This window comes from Lates calcarifer, linkage group LG4, assembly GCF_001640805.2.
Source record: "Lates calcarifer isolate ASB-BC8 linkage group LG4, TLL_Latcal_v3, whole genome shotgun sequence".
NCBI lineage: Eukaryota > Metazoa > Chordata > Actinopteri > Centropomidae > Lates > Lates calcarifer.
This window is the reverse complement of record NC_066836.1, coordinates 5627265-5646212: the sequence shown is the minus strand read 5'-3', so window position 1 is coordinate 5646212 and position 18948 is coordinate 5627265. Positions and strand designations below refer to the sequence as shown.

The following is an 18948-nucleotide window of genomic DNA, read 5'->3' as shown; positions in this document are numbered from 1 at the left end:
ACAAACAATTATCTCTCCTCGCTGCAATGTCTTGGTTGGGTTTATTGTGGAGGTGTGTGTGTGTGTTTGATAAGCTGCGTCAAACTACTTGAAATAAACAACAAAAAACTAAAACAGGCCTTCATTTCTACATCATTGTCAGTTTTTACACAAAAATCTAAATGTCAATATTTGACGTGAATGCTGAAAATTACAGAAAACTGACAACGGTTCAAAAATAAAAATGCAGAGCAATTTAGAGCCAGGACTTCCTCACAATGACAGAAATAGGACGAGTTAATGCCATGAAACATCGAAAATTAACAGATTTGTAGACATGTGTGTTGATAATTCAGTCATTCAGTGTCAAGGATGTGGAGAAATGACTGATTGTTCTTTCACAGAGTTAATTCTTCCCATATTGGACCTGACATTTCAAATGAAAGGAGAACTTTCACACCAAAACCTTTTTGTCGAGTGAAAGCAATTAAACCTCAGAGGTTATTGTATTCATTAGTCAGGAAAGTATTGAGTCCTTCTCTCGGGATAATTAGAGAGGAACAGGAGGAAAACACATCCAATCAGAATTTAATCTAATCTTGAGAATTTGGTTTGGTGCTCAGATCAGACTGAAATGTAATACTGTTCACAAATTTTACAAACATTATTCGGGTTTTGTTTTAATTCGTTAGAGAAGAGACGGTTGGTGTTCAGAAAACAGAACAATATAAGTGTAGGAAAGTGTAATACACAGTATTATATTATGATGGCATGCACCTCTGCACAAACACCTGAGACTTAGTCCTTCTAATGTTCTGTATATAGCTGCAGAGTCTCTACTGATGAAAACCTGAGCTGTCGTTTACAAAGAGAACGATCCAGGATTGTAGTTTAAAAAAGTTTACTACCTTCCACTAAAAGGAACTATCAGTCTGCTTACATGTAGAGCTGAAACAATTGATTTGACTACTTGATTAATTACATGACAGAAACTTTATTGGCATCTATTCTGATAATCACTTAAGCAAAATAGCGAGAGAAATTCTTTAATTCCAGCTTTTCAATTGAGAGGATTCACTAATTTTCTTTGTCATAAGAATGTACAGTGAGTATCTTTGGGTTTTGGACTTTTGTTCAGACAAAACAAGATATTTGAAAATGCCACCATAATCACTGGCTGCTTAATAGAAAGAAAAAAAGCAGATTAATTGATAATGAAAATAATCAGTAGTTGTAGAACTGCTTGCACTAAAGTAAGAGGGTTACAGTCATATTTCTGCAGTGAGATGATTTCTTAGACTTCATTTAAACAAGAAATATATTCTGTAATGAATGTGTAAAGAAACATGATTTGCTCTATTAAAGCAGATGTCTTTGTCAAACAGTCATGTAACCAGGTTTCTGATTGGCCATATTAAGATGTTGTTTGTTTATAATGGTTAAACTTGGTAATGATGCTGCTCATTCATTAATTCATTGTCATGAATTGTACCTGCAGAAAGATGCTGCTCCTGTTACAAAGAGAGAAAAGCAACCAAGAACTGAGACAATAAACCTCAAGGGGGATTAATAACTAATAACCCATAACACAGCAGTAATGGATTTATCCTTTAATGAGCCATAGAGTTAATCTGTCCTCTGTTCAGTGACAGAGGCTCAATGTCTCACTTTAAACACAGACATTTATGTAAATCCGACCACAGCAGTTTCATGTCGATAAATATATTTTGTTCTCAGCTTTGGCTTCACCTGCTCAGAGCTGATAGTAGTACACCTGCGTGAAAGGTTTCCTCTCGTGCATGCTGTTCTGTTTTTGTATTTTTGCTAGAAACAGTTATAAATGGGGGGGTATTTAGATAAAAGACGTACCAGAACATTTTTACGGCACGTCCACTCTCATTTACCCACACAAACACACATTTACTCTGTTTATGTAGGATTAAATGTGCATCAAAGCAACATGTAGTTGTTAAGTGACTCAAGAGCTGAAGCCATTAAAAGACAAAAACATTTCCTTCTTGTTTCAAGTGTCAGTAGAAAGAAAGCAAACTCTCTCAATGTGCCATCTCTGACTGAACCGTCTACACACGTTTTTCACAGCACAGCTCTTATGATTTCTATAGAAGAAAAAGCGCTCAAGTGTTCAGGGCGGACATCTTTTGTCATGAAGTTTTTTTCTTTTCAGACTGCGTCAGCTTTTGATTTCTGAGGCATCAGGCGTGTGTGACTGCAGGGACGATTTGACAGGCCAGAGACACACTGAGAGTGAAGGCGGAGTGATGCTGTTTGCCTGAGACTCCCTGTGACTGCCTGTTGACACTGAAGCACCACAAAGAGAGTGACAATTGCAAATTCACAGGGGGTGGGGTGGGGGGGGGGGCAGTCCATCGAGAAGCTCTCATAATGTTCAAATCACTCAGGTAGGGGCTGTAGCCTTCTTCCATTCACAGGTGTAGGGAGAGGAAATTGGTTGTACCCCAGGTGTTTTCACAAAAACACGTCAAATCACGTTGGGACAGTGCACCTGTAAGGGATCCTGTTTGATTTAGGAGCTTTAAGTATTGTTTCTGTAGTTTATGGCAGATGTAATAAAGCAGCTGATATTATTTACTGCCCTGTGTTGATTATTAACAATTATCTTAATACGTCAGTTGACCTACTGTATTATATTAGCCATAAACCACAGCAGAGAACAAACATTTAAAGCCCTTAAACCAACAATGTTAGTCTATATTGTTTCATATAAGGTGACAGTCTTTTCCTGAATCTCTCGCACTAAGTTGTTGGTAAGTTTGGGCTATAGTTATATATTTCCCTGATAACAGAAGTATAAAAAACTAGGTTCTGCAGTTCAGACGTACTTGTTGATAAGTGCAAAATTAGATAAAAACACATCGCATTGGCATTCAACCAGAATATGTACACCTCCTTTGACAGCTCCTCTTTTTAATCTTATGGCATTATTAGTTGTCTTGATGGTGTCTCTTTTCCTTATCATGCTGATGACTCACAGCTATCTGATGACTCCTACTCACCTTGGTATGCAGCATTCACCTCCAGACTGTGTGGCGGAAATAAATTCACTGAGCAGCAAATAACTTTCTCAGTTAAATCTGTCTCATCAGTTAAAGGCAAGTCTGTGCCCCCACCAAAAAATTAGTGAGATTGCACATGGCATATCGCTATGATGGTTAAGTCTCACTTGTATGTTTTGTTTAAAGGTGCTATATGTATGTTTTCGCTATCACTACATAGCCAGCGTTAGCATTAACAGCTGTTTGCTTAATAAGAGCTTCAGCCATTGTTGTGTTTACAAGACAAGAAGTTATAATACTCACTCTGAACAGCGCTACTTCCTCATCCTCTCATGTTGGACTGAGAGCAAAGAAATTCAGAGATTCACTATCGCAAAGATGGGCCAGGGCTAGCTGGTTAGCATGCTAATGTCGGTATGAGAAAATCAGTTGTAGAAATAGAAGAGTTAACATTGGTGTTACTTTTCACCTCTATAGACAGCTTTTGGCAAGTAAAGGCTGAACTCACATATTTTCTCCTAGGGTGGTAAGTAAACAGCTGCTAATGCTAATGTTAGCTATGTAGCGATAGCAAAAACTCACATATAGCCCCTTTAAGAGGAGCAAACCTGTCTTTTTATAAGGACACTGAACATGCCTCTCTTCTCTCGTCTTTGGCTTTAAACTAGAATTAAGAAACAGGATCGCTTTACACCGATTTAACCCATTTATTGTATAAAGTACTTCATGACGCATGACATTGACAAAGCTGCAGTATTTTATCCCATTTATCCTGTCTTTCTGCCTGCTTCTGTTTCAGCCATTTGACTTATTCCCTCCCTTCTGTTTTGCTTTTCATGTCTTCTTGTCTTCATGCTATAAAGTGTGTTGTAACCTTTGTTGGGAGAGGTGCATTATATATAGTTTAACAGCATTATTTTCCATCTGGAACTGTGATAAATCAAAGTGCTTTGATTAAAAAATGGGGCCACAATCATCTGTGGCTCCACCTTTGCCTCCACTGAGTTTATGGAGGTTTACTCTAGCTTCATACTGAGGTGGAATATTTTTCATTACTCTGTTAGAAAAAAAAGGCTGATACAGAGGGCTGCTGGGTAATATTATAAAATAATAATAACCACGGTCTAGTGTGTGAATATAGATATATCTATTCTGTGGGAGGTAACACAACACAGCCTCCACCAATATCAAACTGTGAAAAGAACAATTTTGAAGAGATTAAAAATCAGCTCAGATTAAATAAATGTAACTGCGACTCATGATGTGCACAGTACCCACATAGATCTGTTAATGTTCTTTATCGCATAAGAAACATTTAAATATTGTAAAGACCGCAACTTTTCTAATTTATCTAGCCTGTGTTTCTTTCTTTTGTTTTTGATATCTGCAAAACATGAAAAAGGTTTTTGAATTATTTAGCAAAAAAGCGGAAACTATTAACCCATCAGCCAGTTAACCCATAAATTGACAGAAAACAAAACTGCTGGCTGCTGATAATAGTTTCATTCATGAATCATCACAAATTCACTGGTCTCAGTTTCTAAACTGAATATTTTATTTCTTACCTTTGGCTACTGAATTGTTGCTCTGGCAAAGAGAGACATTTGGAGATAACACCTGATGGTTTGAAAAACTGTGGTGGACATTTTTTTTGCTAATTTCTGACATTTTATGGACCAAATAATAAACTGATTAATCAAGAAAATGCTAATCATAGCCATGAATAATGAAAAGGATTAGTTGCAGCACTGATTTGCCTAGGAATGGGAAAATTCTGATTTAACTCAGAAACAGTCTGTGCTACAATAAGTAGAAAGTGCAAATCTGGGCAAGCATTTTCTGTCAGCTTGGAGGAACATTGCAAACATATATACAGAACTGTGAAGTGTGAAGAAACGAGAGCAGGAGGAAAGAGACAGCCACTGATAAGCAGAATATAAAAGAGGACAATCTTCTAAAAGAAATTGGAAAAGAAATGATATCACACAGGAGAAAATATACATTTTTGCAATAACAATGCAGACACAGGATTTCATTCCAGTGCGTCAGCAGTCCCAGACTCATTAAGTTTTGTTCACTTCACCAGCATTTTCACGTTTTCTCTTCTAGTGTCAACCACAAAAAACTAAAGCGAGGGAGAGGGTACTGACACATGAACTGCAGGCTTTGACCTCTGGGGGGAATCTAATTGCACTTTCATTCTTTTTAACATTAAGTGAGATACACTGGAGATTTTCCTGTGTATTCGATTTTAAGATTACTCAAGACACCAACCATAAAAAAACATGCAAACAAAATCTTCCTCTCGCAGTAATACTGTAGAGCGGTTATTCAGTATTCCCTGTGTTGTGAGGAGGACGACGCAGCGCTGAGACTCAGACGGATCAATAAGCCTCCCACTTGCAGAAGTGGGCAGCCACGTCCTGTTGGCTGCAGGAGCCAATAGCTCTATTAGCAGCCGCCTCACACATACCCTGGGTAACTTGATGCCCCTCTGCACCAAACCACACAATCTAGTGAAGATCCCGGTGGTCTCCAATTAACACAGAGTCCTCAGTTCTAACAGAAACAGTCTGCTGCTCACATTACAAAACAATCTGCAGCTGAACAGTTTGGAAAGATTCGTGACTTTTGTGTCCACAATGATGAGAAATATTTGTGGTTATGTTAACATGATTACCATGGCTCAACCTGTATGTATACATCTAAACAAACAACAGTTTGGCCAGACAGAGTTTGGCTACACACGCTGCAGTATTTCTCAATTCTACAATCATCGTTCAACCTTAGAGGGGTGTTCAAATGAGTGGTCTTTTTGTTAGCAAATCATTTTTTAGACAGTCAGCATCGCTAAGAATGTTTGCAGTAAGATTGACAAATGATTCTTCAAGTTGTAAACGACACAATGGCATAAAAATCAGACCTCCAGACCTTCCTGCCTCGCTGTACACTACTTCCTGTGTTGGAGCTGAGATGTAAATCAGGCACAAACAGCAGCTTTTAATACCAGTGTAATTCTGATATTTGGCTGCTTTCAAAGCAGGTCAACACACACATATATACACACAATATTCTAGCAGCCTTACCGTAACAATAAGGCCCCTCTCCTGGAAGTACTTGACCAGAGGAATGGTGTTTTGTTTGAAGTTGGTCAGGCGGCGGTCGATGGCCTTGGGGTTGTCGTCGGGTCGTCCCTGCTGCTCAGCTCGCTTCTGCAGCCTCTCCTTCAAACGGTGGTTGGTGCAGGCCAGGAACACCACCAGGTCAGGAGTGCAGATCTAAAGGGAGAGGGAGAAGATGTGCTGAACATTACAATCAATTCTATACCGCTCAGCTTAACCTTCATTCATGCGCGATTTTCTCTGTCTGACCCAGAGGAAGCTCCGCCAAACCAGTGAAGCGGTGCGGGTTCAGTCTCAATTTTACATTCTGTGCACTCAGGTCAAAATGTCAAAACTTCAATTCACACAAGAATAAAGACTTCACTCTCAATCAGGTCTGAAGAGATTGGATGCCTTTTTTTTTTTTTTTTTTTTTTTTTTTTACAGCCGTTTTTTGAATTTTGAAGCAAGTCCACCACCTGAATTTCACTGTATTGAATCAGTAGTTTGTAGCCTGCAGCCTTGAAAATAGCCGGCAGCTGCTGCTCTGATGATGCAGTTTTAATACAGGTGGGATTGTGAGTCAAACAGGACGATACTGTACTCTCCCAACAGGAGATGAGAACATTACAACCTGCCATACAGGCGGCTTTTCTTTGTTTTAGACGACTCACCAGAGGAGGATGAGATTGTGGATGATCACATGAGAGTATTTGAAAATTCAGTTTCCTTTTTTGTGACATGAATAACAGAAAATGACCTTAAAAGTGCGATCACACATGGAGCCTCTGTGACGACGGGTTTCTATTTAGAGATCAGATGTGATGAGGAGCCAGTTATGAAGTGAATAAATGTCACCTCAAGATGCAACGTTCCCTCGTATCATCCATATGTGTGAATAATGCTGTGAATACTCCATGCTCTGGTTCTGTGTATGCCAGAAAACATTAGCTAATGATTCCTCGTCATATAAGTAATTCTTTTCTGGTTTGTTTTTTCTGTTTAATCTATTCTACAGTTATGAACCAATGTAGCTTAGAAGTGGTTAAAGCATTGCTTGAATATTTTGGCTACTAGTAGACAAACAGAGCAACTTTAGCATATTTTTTTCTGATACCCTGACAAATTTAATTTCAATATTCACTGCTGTTTTAAATTTATTTTCATCTCCACTGACTCCTGAGAAAAAAATCTGTCTCTTCAGCTGCTAACTGCTCCACTGTGTTCACCAGGTAGTTGCTAACTTTGCCTGTCTGATGTTTGGTACTGGACTTTTAGCACAGAGTGAGTTTATCAGAGCATTTTCACTGAAAACACTGGAAACTGAGGGTAGTGAGAACAAACCAAAACATGAAAGTTGTGCGCTCTGAAAGCAAAAATGATGAAGTGAAAGCTGCTAAAATGCTGCAGAGCTGAGGGGGACTGCAGAGTCAAGAGATCATTTTCCATGGGTTCGTCACCACAAGCGACAACTTTCACATTAGACGTCGTCATTATACTGTACCTATTACTAATATAAAAATACACATTAGTGCGGCTTTAATTTATTTTCAGAACATAATATGCAATCAAAGCATTTTTATTTGCTGAATCTTTTTAAAGAAACTCCATTATAATGACCGTAATCTGACAAAAGGCTGTTTGATAAATAGAAAATGCCAAATGCCAAATGAAGCCAAATGAAAGTCACTGTCTAACCCACATATATAATGTATATGTAAAGATATATCATGTACAGAATGAACAATACATAGTAGAAAAGGTATAACTGATATACACTCAGTTGCCAGTTTATTAGGTACACCTAGCTAAAACGTACGCAGTCAAATGCAGCAGTCTTGCAATAAATTCTACCTTCATAAAGGTCGACAAAATAATAGAAACACCTGTCAGTGTAACGCCTTACATGAGTGAATGATGTGACAGAACGTGCATAGAGACCATACAGTAAGTGTGTAAGTAGGAAAGGAAAAGCTAAAATTGGATGCATGAACACTGAGCTCTGCACAGATATTGTTCTAATTAAATTACTACAATCAGGGGATGATGAAATAACAACAACAGGCCTGGAACCTGTTGCCAAGATATAAGAGGGCAAATAAACACCAACTATTCAAAAATAAAGGAAAAGGTCAGGCAGCAGCAACAGCACCGACTGAAATCTGAGTAATAGAGATTTAATTTGTGACACTCCAATGAGCTTGCCTGCTTCTAACACAAAGACATTCCTTAGTAACCGATGAGTATGTAAACTAAACAGGCTGACGTGTGCGCAGAGTATTTAAAGATCAGTGAAGGACGTTGTTATCCATCTAATGCAAACATTAAAGTGGAATAACTCGGTTTCTATGGCTCTGATCTGGATCTGAGGAGGTAAGAGCGTTAAATACTCTCCTCGTCTTGAACCTGACATCTGCTCTCCCAGCTCACCACCACCACCAGCGGGAACTTTCCCTCTATAAAAAACATCACGAGTGGTTTATTACTATTCATACTCAGTCGTTTTGTTTTCCTCCTGTGTTGGGATGAAATGCTCATGAGGAACACTCCAGAGTCTGCGTTTGTTCTGGCTCCCCCCCAAAAATAACTCCCAACGGTGGTGTTTATTGAGGCACACTTCACTCCGGGAGCAGGAGTACACTTTTGCGAATCAGTCCTTGCAAATCAAAATTCCCGTTTCCATAGTGACCACGCTTGTGTCCTCGTTTTCGCTCAGGTTGAGCTGTTATGTAATTTAGAGCAGCAGTCAGACACTGTTATTTATAATGAGAGAGAGTTATGAAACTGTCTTCAGAAATTTTACCATCCTCGCATCACATCGGAGTAAAAAGGCATCTATTTAAAACAGTTTGAATGCTGGCAGCTCCGTCACTGATGCTATCTCTTGCTTAAAGGCCAGGAAGCATGTGGCAGGCTTCCTCACTAATACATACACACACACACACACACACATACAGTCAGAGTCTCAGCAGGCAGATGTTGACCTGATCGCTGTGCCAAATGCGACAGCTAATACCCTTTTAGGGATGTTGTACTAAATGCACTCAATCAAAAGAAAAAAAAAGAAAAAAAGAAACTGAGATAATAATAAATAATAATATGCTGATGGCAGCGATTCAAGTACTGAAATGCAGAAAATGTGGCTTCCTGTTGTGCTTGAGAGGAAAGTCAACATCCTTTATGAAGCTAAACCGTCGATACATAATGCTGATACTGCCACATGCAAAATACAGTACAGTCTTTATATAGTTTTTGACGTTTGAGGAGTTTTATCTGACATATTTAGACATTGTTTGGTTGAAACCAAAGGTGAACCATGCCGTGTGTAAGATAAGAGGCTGTTCAAAAACAAATCTGGTTCCAGCTATTCAAAGCAGAGCTACTAAGCTTCTAGACTCTTTCCTGCTGTGACCTTCTCTGGAGTTCGTACCGATTAAGGCTGGTATATGAAGAAAGAGCTGAATATGGGCATCAATCCAGAGCAGTGTTTGCCGTCGGTTAATTTCGCTCTGTTCGGCTCTCTAAGCGTGTGGAGCTGCCGACTATCAGATGTCTCCATCTGTCTCCATAAACCCGGCTGTGCTGGGGGTCGTTTCCTCGTGGAGGGCAACAGACCTCCACCCCCAGACGTCTCAGTGCGGTTTGAATGGCATTAATCTTACTTGTCCAAACAAACAGAACAATAAAGCAAGTGCACATGGTTTCAGTCCGTTTCACCACAGAGCAGATGGATGGACAGTGCTTGAGCAGGCAGCTGGGTTCAGTGTGGGGTTAAAGTTATTTTCATTTCTGATTAATCTGCTGATTCTTTTTTCTTTTTTTAAATTAATAGATTAATCGTTTTTACAACAGTTTTCTAAAGCCAGAGGTGATGGCTTATAATTGCTTCAACCAATAGTCAAGAATGCTAAGATTTTCTGTTTATTTAGCAGCAAATCTTCACCTTAGAGATGCTGGAAATCAATAAAAATGTTAAGTGTCTTTTATGGCTGCATCCAAATCATTCTCATCACTGATTAATTTGTTATTTTCTTGAGTTATTGATCAGTAGTTTCGTCTATAAAACAACATAAAACAAAGAAATCATTGTGACAATACGCCACAACATGATGAACACTGAAAAATTCAGTTTACTATAATGTAAGACCAAGCAAAGCAGCAAACTCTCACATTAGAATCTGGAAACATCAAATATTTTGCAGTCTTGCTTGACAAACGACTTAAATTATTAACTGATTATTAAAATAGTTGCTAATTAGCTTTTGCTCAACTACTAAAGCTATAGTATTGAACTTTTATCTCCCCCTTCTGGCAGCGAGAATAATTACTGTCCTTGTTTTTCCTCGCTGTTGATCGCTTTTGTTTTTAAACTGTAATCCCTCTTCTGAGTGCAGAGACTTTGCTTGTACATTATCTAAGTTTTCTCTTAGTTGCTGTAGCCTACTCCGCTACGGTTGCTCCCGTCTTCAGCTCTGGCAAACCAGTCTTTGCTGGTTGGTGTAAAATGCATCACTACCAGTGCATCATATGAGAATGTTGCAATAGACATCAGATTTAAAACCCCAGTGTACTGTGAAATACAGAGAGATTTACCTGATAGACTCAATCAACATTGTTTGAACTTGTTTGTCAATAGTGTGAATGTAACAGACGTTCATTTAAATGTAAAACTCCTGCACTCCAGCTTCATTATTCTCTCTCTAATCACTAATCAACCTTTATAATGAGCGTGGAGGTTAATTAAGTTAAACCTGGTGGTCTGAAATCCTGAATTCTGTCCTAAAGTGACAAGAAACCAAAGCTTTTACCTGTGAAGTCAACAAAGGATGAACTTTAATCTTCTTCTGTAACCCTGCACAGATTGTGTAAATGTCACCTTCACACCTTTTTTTTTTTTTTGCTGATTCACATTGGATATGTATCTAACCTCACAGGAAACGAAAGTTAGAACTTGTTTTTTTTCTTTCTGGTAAAGCAGAGGAGCTTTGTGAGCTTGCTGAAGAAGAATTATATAAAATTACTGTGTCTGCAGCTTCCCCTTAGGCCTTCAGAAGTCTCACTGGAGGAGGTGGATGAAACCATGTGCACTTGCTATATACGGTAATTAATTCTTCTCAGAGCATAATGTTGGATTTCTCTCTGATGTTTGAGAGGAATGTGCAGAGAGAGTGATGACTGAACACACTAGAGTACAGCGAACCAGCTGCTGCTCTGCTCTGCCACTTTTTCATAACGTGGTCGTGATGGATGTTTATTTACAAGACAAGATGACAGCCTCATGCAGCAAACTGATCAATGGCCAACTGGTATTGCCTCACAACTGTTTTCGACATCAATCACTGTGACGGTTTTTGTTTTTTGTAATGACCAGTTAATCATCTGGTCCATGAAATGTCACAAAATAGTGAAAATTGCTTGTTTTGTGCAACTGAATGATACAAAACAGAGACAAAGCAGCAAGACGTCACAGTGAGCTGCGCTTGTTTGGCATTTTTCCTCGATAAAAGACTTGACTGATGATTGCTTAGTTACTAAAATTGATAGATGCATGTGTGTGTCATGGAATTAGACCCAAACACAGAGAGATTTACAGGGATAAACAGATGGACAGACACCAACATAGTCGATAGGAGTGTTTGTAAAAAGGCTCGAAGGGAGGATGAAGGGATAGACGGTCTCTCCAGGCAGCTATAAAGAGGAGCAGGACTGTTGTAGGGGCCCCACAGGAGCAGCTCATAAATGGCTGCTGTGATGTTGTAAAGGGCAAAGTAGCAGCATGGAGTCAGGGGAGACTAATGAAAATGGAAGCTGTGGGTCCTTAGAGGATCACTCAGTCACCCCTGAGCTCACAGCACCGGGGAATATAGGATCCAAAATAAGGTACTGAACTTTACAGCATATTAACTGTACTGTGTGATGCTTAAAACAGCACAGAGTCTGTTTGAAAGTCATTTAGAAAGTCCAGGTTTAATCCTTTCAAGGTCTCTACACCTGACTTTTTGTGGTTCAGTTCCGTGCAATTAAACCTGACAAAGTCTCAAAGTCTTCAAAGAATTTTCTCCAGAACTTGCATGTTGAAAAAACCATCTGAAACTGTAATTCACACTGGTATGAGGCTCTGAACTCTTCACTGAAACTGTGAAGGGAAGTGAATTTATGGTTTGCAAATCAGCATATTCGATGCATATTTTTTCTTTTAATTGCAGACTAAATTCAACTTGATGTGTCTCAGACTTGAAGCTGTAGCTGCTGCCTGTGAGGCCTCTACAAAGTACTGAAATAAGTGTCTGAATACATAATATGAATAACAACTGGTAATGTCATTATCACTGTGTTCAGACTCTGTCTCCATCAGCACTAACTTCCCTCCCAGGGATCCAAACTCCTGCAGTTTCACTCTCCTTCAGACACATTTTCCAGCCTCTCTGTGATTTTGTAGCTGTGTGTGTTACTTTCTATCCCTCTCCTCTTTAATCACAGCGGTCTCTCTTTCCCTGTCTTCAGCCTTTCTTCTTCCTCTCCTCATCTCTGGCCCAGGTCTACAAGTCTTGAGTGTTTTGCTGCTGCTAATGATGAGGAGAAGAGTTTTGAGTCGGGACTTAAACAGCCTCACTGGGACGGTTAAAAGCAGCTTCGCTTGTAAAAAGACTATGCAGACTAGGCATCTTTAGCATAATCACTTAAAGAGTTATACTCAGGTGTGGTTGTTTAGTGCCTGTCCAGTAGAAACAACTGTAACTGTCTGTTACTCTAGACAAGAAAGCGAATAACTGTATTTCTCAAAAGGTTGAACCGTTACTTTAAGCCAGTCCACATGCAGATATTTAGCAGTGTGACTATTATTCAAACCCAGAGTTAGCATGTTTCCACACTGCTGATTGAAGCTTGAGCTAATTAAACCGGCCTAACTTTTACCGTGTGATCTCTTGATCATGATTGGACAAAAATAGTCATGTAACGCAGTTGAAAGACAATAAAATGATATAGTTTGTATCATAGTTTACGCCTCAGTTTCAGAATTGTCACGTTTTGTAATATTAGACTTTAAGTATCTCGACTCAGTCACAGTCACAAGTGGTCTAATCCTCAATAACACCAGGCCTCAGCACCTTATTTGTCGAAGCATACCACCGTTATATTCTTTGTTTGCTCCTGAGCTGAACAAGCGCCTCCTTAATAACCAGTTGTCACTTAATTCGATTGTAAATCCCAGGTCTGCGGTGTCTGTGCATTACTGGCCGAGTGGTCATCAACTCCCGTCAAATCATCAGCGACTGCATGAGCTCTTTCTGAGCGGTTGCCCGGACACGACTATAAACACGACCATATACACGTGTTATCTACGAGATTTCATCTCCAGTGAACTTCCTCGGGCCCTTATCTAATCCCCGGGGGCCATTTGCAAACTGTCATCACCCCTTTTAGCAATGCTTTTATGCAACAATCCAAATAACACTGTGACAGTTTAAAAAAATCTACTCAGCTGAATCAAATTTCTGTGATTTATCAAATTATGAGATGAGAAACGGGACGACCTTTTAATTATAACTCAAATCTTCAGCAACTCATGTGAGTTAATCCCTAACTGTATGTTTATTTATTCTGTTTACAACCTCAGCTTATGTAGAGACACTAAGGGAAGGTATCTTTAATTACATCTAATCTGCTCCATGTTTGAAACAGCTGGAATTGCTGATTATAACCATAGTAATAGCTTTATTGTGAGCTTTATCAAAGAGTGGGTAGGTGGTGGTGAGTATTGTCTGGTTAGAAATCCCTCTCTCTGTACAGGAGCCAGCCACATATATCATCTGTTTTTTTTGTTTTGTTTCCTCGGGCAGCTTTCAGACAGCGACGGTACTGAACTGAGTGGAATCTGTTGTCAGGCGAGGTGGAGCGGGGGACAGCAGCAACCACATTATGAGTGCTCATTACGCAGAGACTTGGCCTCTTCACGGGAAAAGAGAGGGAGAATGTACAATTACCGGAGAGGTGAGGGAATATAACGAAGACATGAGAAAGGATTTGGTCGTCCGCGGTGGTTTGTGTGATGAGAATCTATACGCAGTGCCTGAAACAGTAATACATCAGGTGTTCCTCTAAGATTCAGGGAACAATTTCTGATCAGAAAAACTAATCTGGAAGAAATGAATGCTTAATTGTGATCTAAATGAAATTCAAATTCAGATGGTGTTGACATATTTGAACTGTGGCCACCAAAAGTTTTAACGGTGACAAATTTAACCCCCCTACTCTTATGGGTTTCCTTGACGTTTTCTCCAATTTAAGTTAGAAAATCTCCTGTAACAGCATTCTGGTCATCATGGGACACTAAAGCCCTCGATTCTGGTTCAGGGTAATGCATATTTTCAGCAGCTTGTTAAGGAAAGTCAAACCAGCCAGAGCTCTCTCTAGATGCAGAAAACATTACCGGGGGAAAAGGAAATCTGTGTTGAAAAATGCATGAGGAAAACAGCAGTTAATAGCATGAATTAGAGAATGCTAAGGCTAATCTTCATCATACCTGCAGTGGGCGAATCTGGCACAACTGTTTAAAACACGGCTCAAAATATGACTCATCCTGATTCATTAATCCACAGCAGTATTTATTTAATGTAACAGGACAGTTTAAACCTTAACTGCAAAGGAAATCTGAAAACATGTTCACGTCGAGTCTCACTTGTGTTCGTGTTTGTTCTGCATTTACAGATTCCTTTTCTGTTTATATACATGAGTGTGCCTTTGTGCGGACAGACTTGTGTGTACTTCATGTGTGTGAAAGTACATGTTTTGTGGGTGTAGTTTGTGCATGAAAATATGTGCGTGTACTTTTATATATTTGTGTATGAATCTGCATTGTGAGCGTGAACTATATATATGCAGCATGTGCATATGTGTGTGTGTCTGCTCAGTAATTGGCGTGGAATGAGGAATAAGAAACACAATACCAGAGGCAGAGATTGCTTTTTGCAGCGTTGTTGTTGTTGTTAACCAACTGGAGCAGTCAGACTCTATGCAGCCAGCTGATTGGCCTTCGCTGCCTACATTAATGAGCCATTTACACGGGTTAACTAGAAAGATGACGAGATAAAGCTCAACACCATCTTTCTCTAAACGATACCTCCATAAGAGTCCCATCTGGTTTCCTCTGCAGGAGCCCACAAACACCCATTTAATCACCATTCAGCGCTGCTGGGGAGCCGCAGTTTGCAGACTGTAATGCTGTTTGATATTTACATTCACACTCAGCTTCAGTGCTTCCTCAAGTGACGTATTAACGAAACAAATGAGTTGATATCCGCTCACTTCTGCAGAGAGCCTCATCAAACAACTTCGGTGAAGTTGATACAAGTGGACGTGCAGGTCATGTGACAGACTCTGTCAGACATGGATAACAGCTGGTCTCTGCAGAAATTCATGATCTTGTGTTTGTAAGAATTGTTTCTCCACAAAAACTTGAAATAATGCTGTCTAAGATTACTGCACTTTTCAGCATAAAAATAATTCAGAACCACTTGAATGAGCCAAAGTAAAATAAGTGGTGAGTGATGAGTGAGGAGGACTTTTCTTTTTAATCTTGTGCTGAGTGTATCTCCAATTAAACACTTACAAACTGACCTAAACTGAACCCTTTCTAATCTAATGTGAAGAGCTAATCATTTGATTGGTGCTTGTGGGCAGTGCAACTCAGCATGGTAAGATGCACACAGGTGAACTTACAGACTAAATTCAGTCTCTAAACTCACGCAGGTGATCGACGAATGTGCAGAAATGCTGCTGCCATTTCAGCCATTTAGGTTTGAGATGGTAACAGTAAAACTCACACGATCCTGGGAGAAGTGAACAATGACATTAACTTCTTGAACTTCTCACACATCCATCAATGATTTAATGTCAAACAAACTAAATAGTTTAATACAAATCAGCTGCTGTAATAAAAATCAGGAACAGTGAGTGTAGTTACTGTGGAACACATTCAATCTTGTCCAAATGGGAATCGAGACTCTGATGTCCATCCATCTCGTCCCTCGTAATGTAGCTAAAATGACTAGATTTATAAAGTCAGTCTTGACTCACGCTGACCCAGATAGACCTCCAACCCATTCCCCAATCACTCTGAAAGTCAATGAGTGCTCATTTAAAAGCTGATAAATGTTAAGTGAGTTTAAATGTGATAAAGGGAATCAATCCCCCTAAAAGCAATCGACCGTTGTGTCACAGAATTGGCTGCTCAAGTGTAAGGGATATATTTCCATTATGGGGCTCCTGCTTGGACAAAAACACTACTATAAACTATTTATTTTGCTGTCATGTTGTCAGCATAACATTTTTATGAGCATCTGTTAACGTTTATCTTTGCTTTGCGTATTAACATCCTCTTCAAGGCTTAAAATGCTGCCTTTTTTCCTGGCAAAGCTGGCCTCAGTAAACCTCAGGACACAGGTCAAAACATCCAGAGTGACCTTGTCCATGTAGTTCTTAGTCTTGCTCAAGGACACACGAGATAGTCCACATGTTTCACAACAAAAAGGCAGAACCAGTGCACCACTCTTGGGGCAGAGTCCTCGCTCAGAGTGCCGCTTACCTGCGCGTTTCAGGAACACTGAGCATTGACGCGGCAGTGAAATGGAAATCAGGCATTTCACTGTTGAATAGCTGATCAGCAGGAGCAGCAGCTGAAACATGGTGATTTAAGGCATTGTTAGTGTTAACGGCGTGAACTCAGGGTCAGTGCTGACATAAAATATTACACACCAGATGAGGTCAAACACTCAACCTTACACTGCAAGCACACTGATGGCTTTATAGCTCATATTTCAGGTGCAAATAGTCCATAATACTGTATATTCTGTCGTTAAATGAGAAAATAAAACATTACCCGAATTCCATCAGTCAGTATCTTTGAAAAGAAAAATGGCCCGCTGCAGATCCTGCTGCCAAAATCTCTCTACAGGGACTCATATGGGGAAACTGCTGATTTAGATCTGAACTAAATAAATTATGTCTGTTATGTTATGGTAAAACTCTAATGAAACTTTTCTTCTTGTGATACCTTCAGGGAAATTTGAGAATAATGAGATTCCATGATTCCTCATTTTGAGCACCCCAGGTGTCCTTGAGCCTGTTTTTTTAGGGGTTTCATTTTAAGTCAGACTGAAATTAAGGTTAATTTTTGCTGTGAAATCGATATAAATATTATATTTTGACTTTAGGGCTTATTTTATTTCTGATTTTATTATTATTCTGCATAAGAATAAGAGTTCTCCAGGGAACGTGAAGTTGTGGTTCAAACTCATCCTGTAGATACTGGTCATTTGTGACCGTCACTTTAGCTACTTTTTCTCGGCAACACAGCAAATATTACACGCAGCTGTGGGACTTAAATCACCAGCAGTACAAAACCAACACTGTGTGGACTTGAAAAAAGGGCTTTGATGTTTTCCAATCAGCACATCACACAAGTTGACAGTGCGTCTGTCTCCTAACAGCTTCAGCTCTTAAATGTCAAAGTCAGCTGCTGCCATGGAAAACAACCACCCAGAGGCCTGTAGCTTCGACACTGTTTCCATGAATATGACATGTTTATAAAAATTATAAGGTGTTAAATGGTAAAGCTGTCATCTCAGTTCATATTTCTTCACACAGGAGGTGAAGTGAATTCAGTATCAGTTAGACTTCAGTGTTATAATTCAAGTCTTATTTGTCTAAATTTCTATCAGTTTGCTCATTGTCTAAATGCCCTGACAGTGACCTCCAGACGCTGAGCAGCTTCTGATATTAAAAACATCAAACCCTGGTGGTGCGAGTCAAACCACTGAGCAACGAATGCTGCCCTCCTTAGATCTCACGCTACGGTAGATAAAACCAGAGAGATAACAGCTCCAGTGCGTGGTGTGCAACCAGGTCATTTACATATTTGGCTTGTGGCAGGTGCCACTTGAATAGTTCTTTGTTGGACACACAGATAAGAACTTTTGCTGCATCTACACCAACAAAAATAACAATGTCGACTCTGAAACCTGTCCAGATGCCGAAAGGAAAAACATCATGTGACAAGTATTTGTCTGAATGACACATTGATGGTGACTGTCATCACGTACAGCAGGGGAATCATAGTGTCTAGTTTATATTTGGACTAGAGAAAATACAAAGACTTGGTCAAAACTCAAAAGAAAACACTTCCTCTGTTCTCCATGTTTGCAGAACTCACCAGTGTTGAAAGGTTTGTCACCAAGACAAGTTACAGAACTGATTCACAGCTCTACCACATTTTTGTGTGTGAAAACAACCCAGCAGTTGTGACTTCCCTGCTCTCAGACGATCAGAGATACCTAGCATCTGGAAGTAAAATCCTGATAGAAACTCACCTGGTCCTCGAAGGACAGGGCCTGTCCGACGTCTCGTGGGAACCCATCTATGACGATGCCGTTAGCATCTGGGATCTTCATAATCTTCTGCTTAATCTCAGTTATTGTGGTCTCCTGGGAAAGAAAAAAAACAGCAACATGATTAATGATTATCATCACTTCTTGGTGCCTCAGTTTGTGTCAGGGCAATAAACAAGATTTCTGCTTGATAACACAGTTAGCATATCTGCAGGGAGTTCATTGGATTTTTGATCAAAACATATTAACTCAACAAGGAGGCAGAGGAGTGGATTTCTCACATTTAACATTTAATTTTAAATGCCAAAAATGATTTGTCACAAGGCATGTCTGCTCCAAATTATGAAGCAAAAGAAGTTTATAGTTGTAATTATAATTTATAATAGCATGAATGAGGAGATCAGTTTCAGTTCCCAGTGTAGATTCATCAAGGTTTTAGACTTGTTA

At 39.5% G+C, this 18948-nt stretch overlaps 1 protein-coding gene and 1 long non-coding RNA gene across 2 annotated transcripts in view; one reads left to right on the top strand and one right to left on the bottom strand.

Annotated features, from left to right (window-relative positions):
- The window catches only part of ak5 (adenylate kinase 5), a 69163-nt gene that overhangs the window by 38242 nt on the left and 11973 nt on the right, over positions 1-18948 (bottom strand). Inside the window, exons 5-6 of the mRNA XM_018678079.2 lie at positions 18484-18597; positions 6101-6292 (exon numbers count right to left, since the gene is read on the bottom strand). Coding sequence (XP_018533595.1) covers positions 6101-6292; positions 18484-18597 — 306 coding nt within the window. The remainder of the gene's footprint in view (positions 1-6100; positions 6293-18483; positions 18598-18948) is intronic.
- LOC108884268 (uncharacterized) overlaps positions 1-18948 on the top strand; it is a 61473-nt gene that overhangs the window by 35491 nt on the left and 7034 nt on the right. The gene's annotated exons all lie outside the window — the stretch shown is intronic.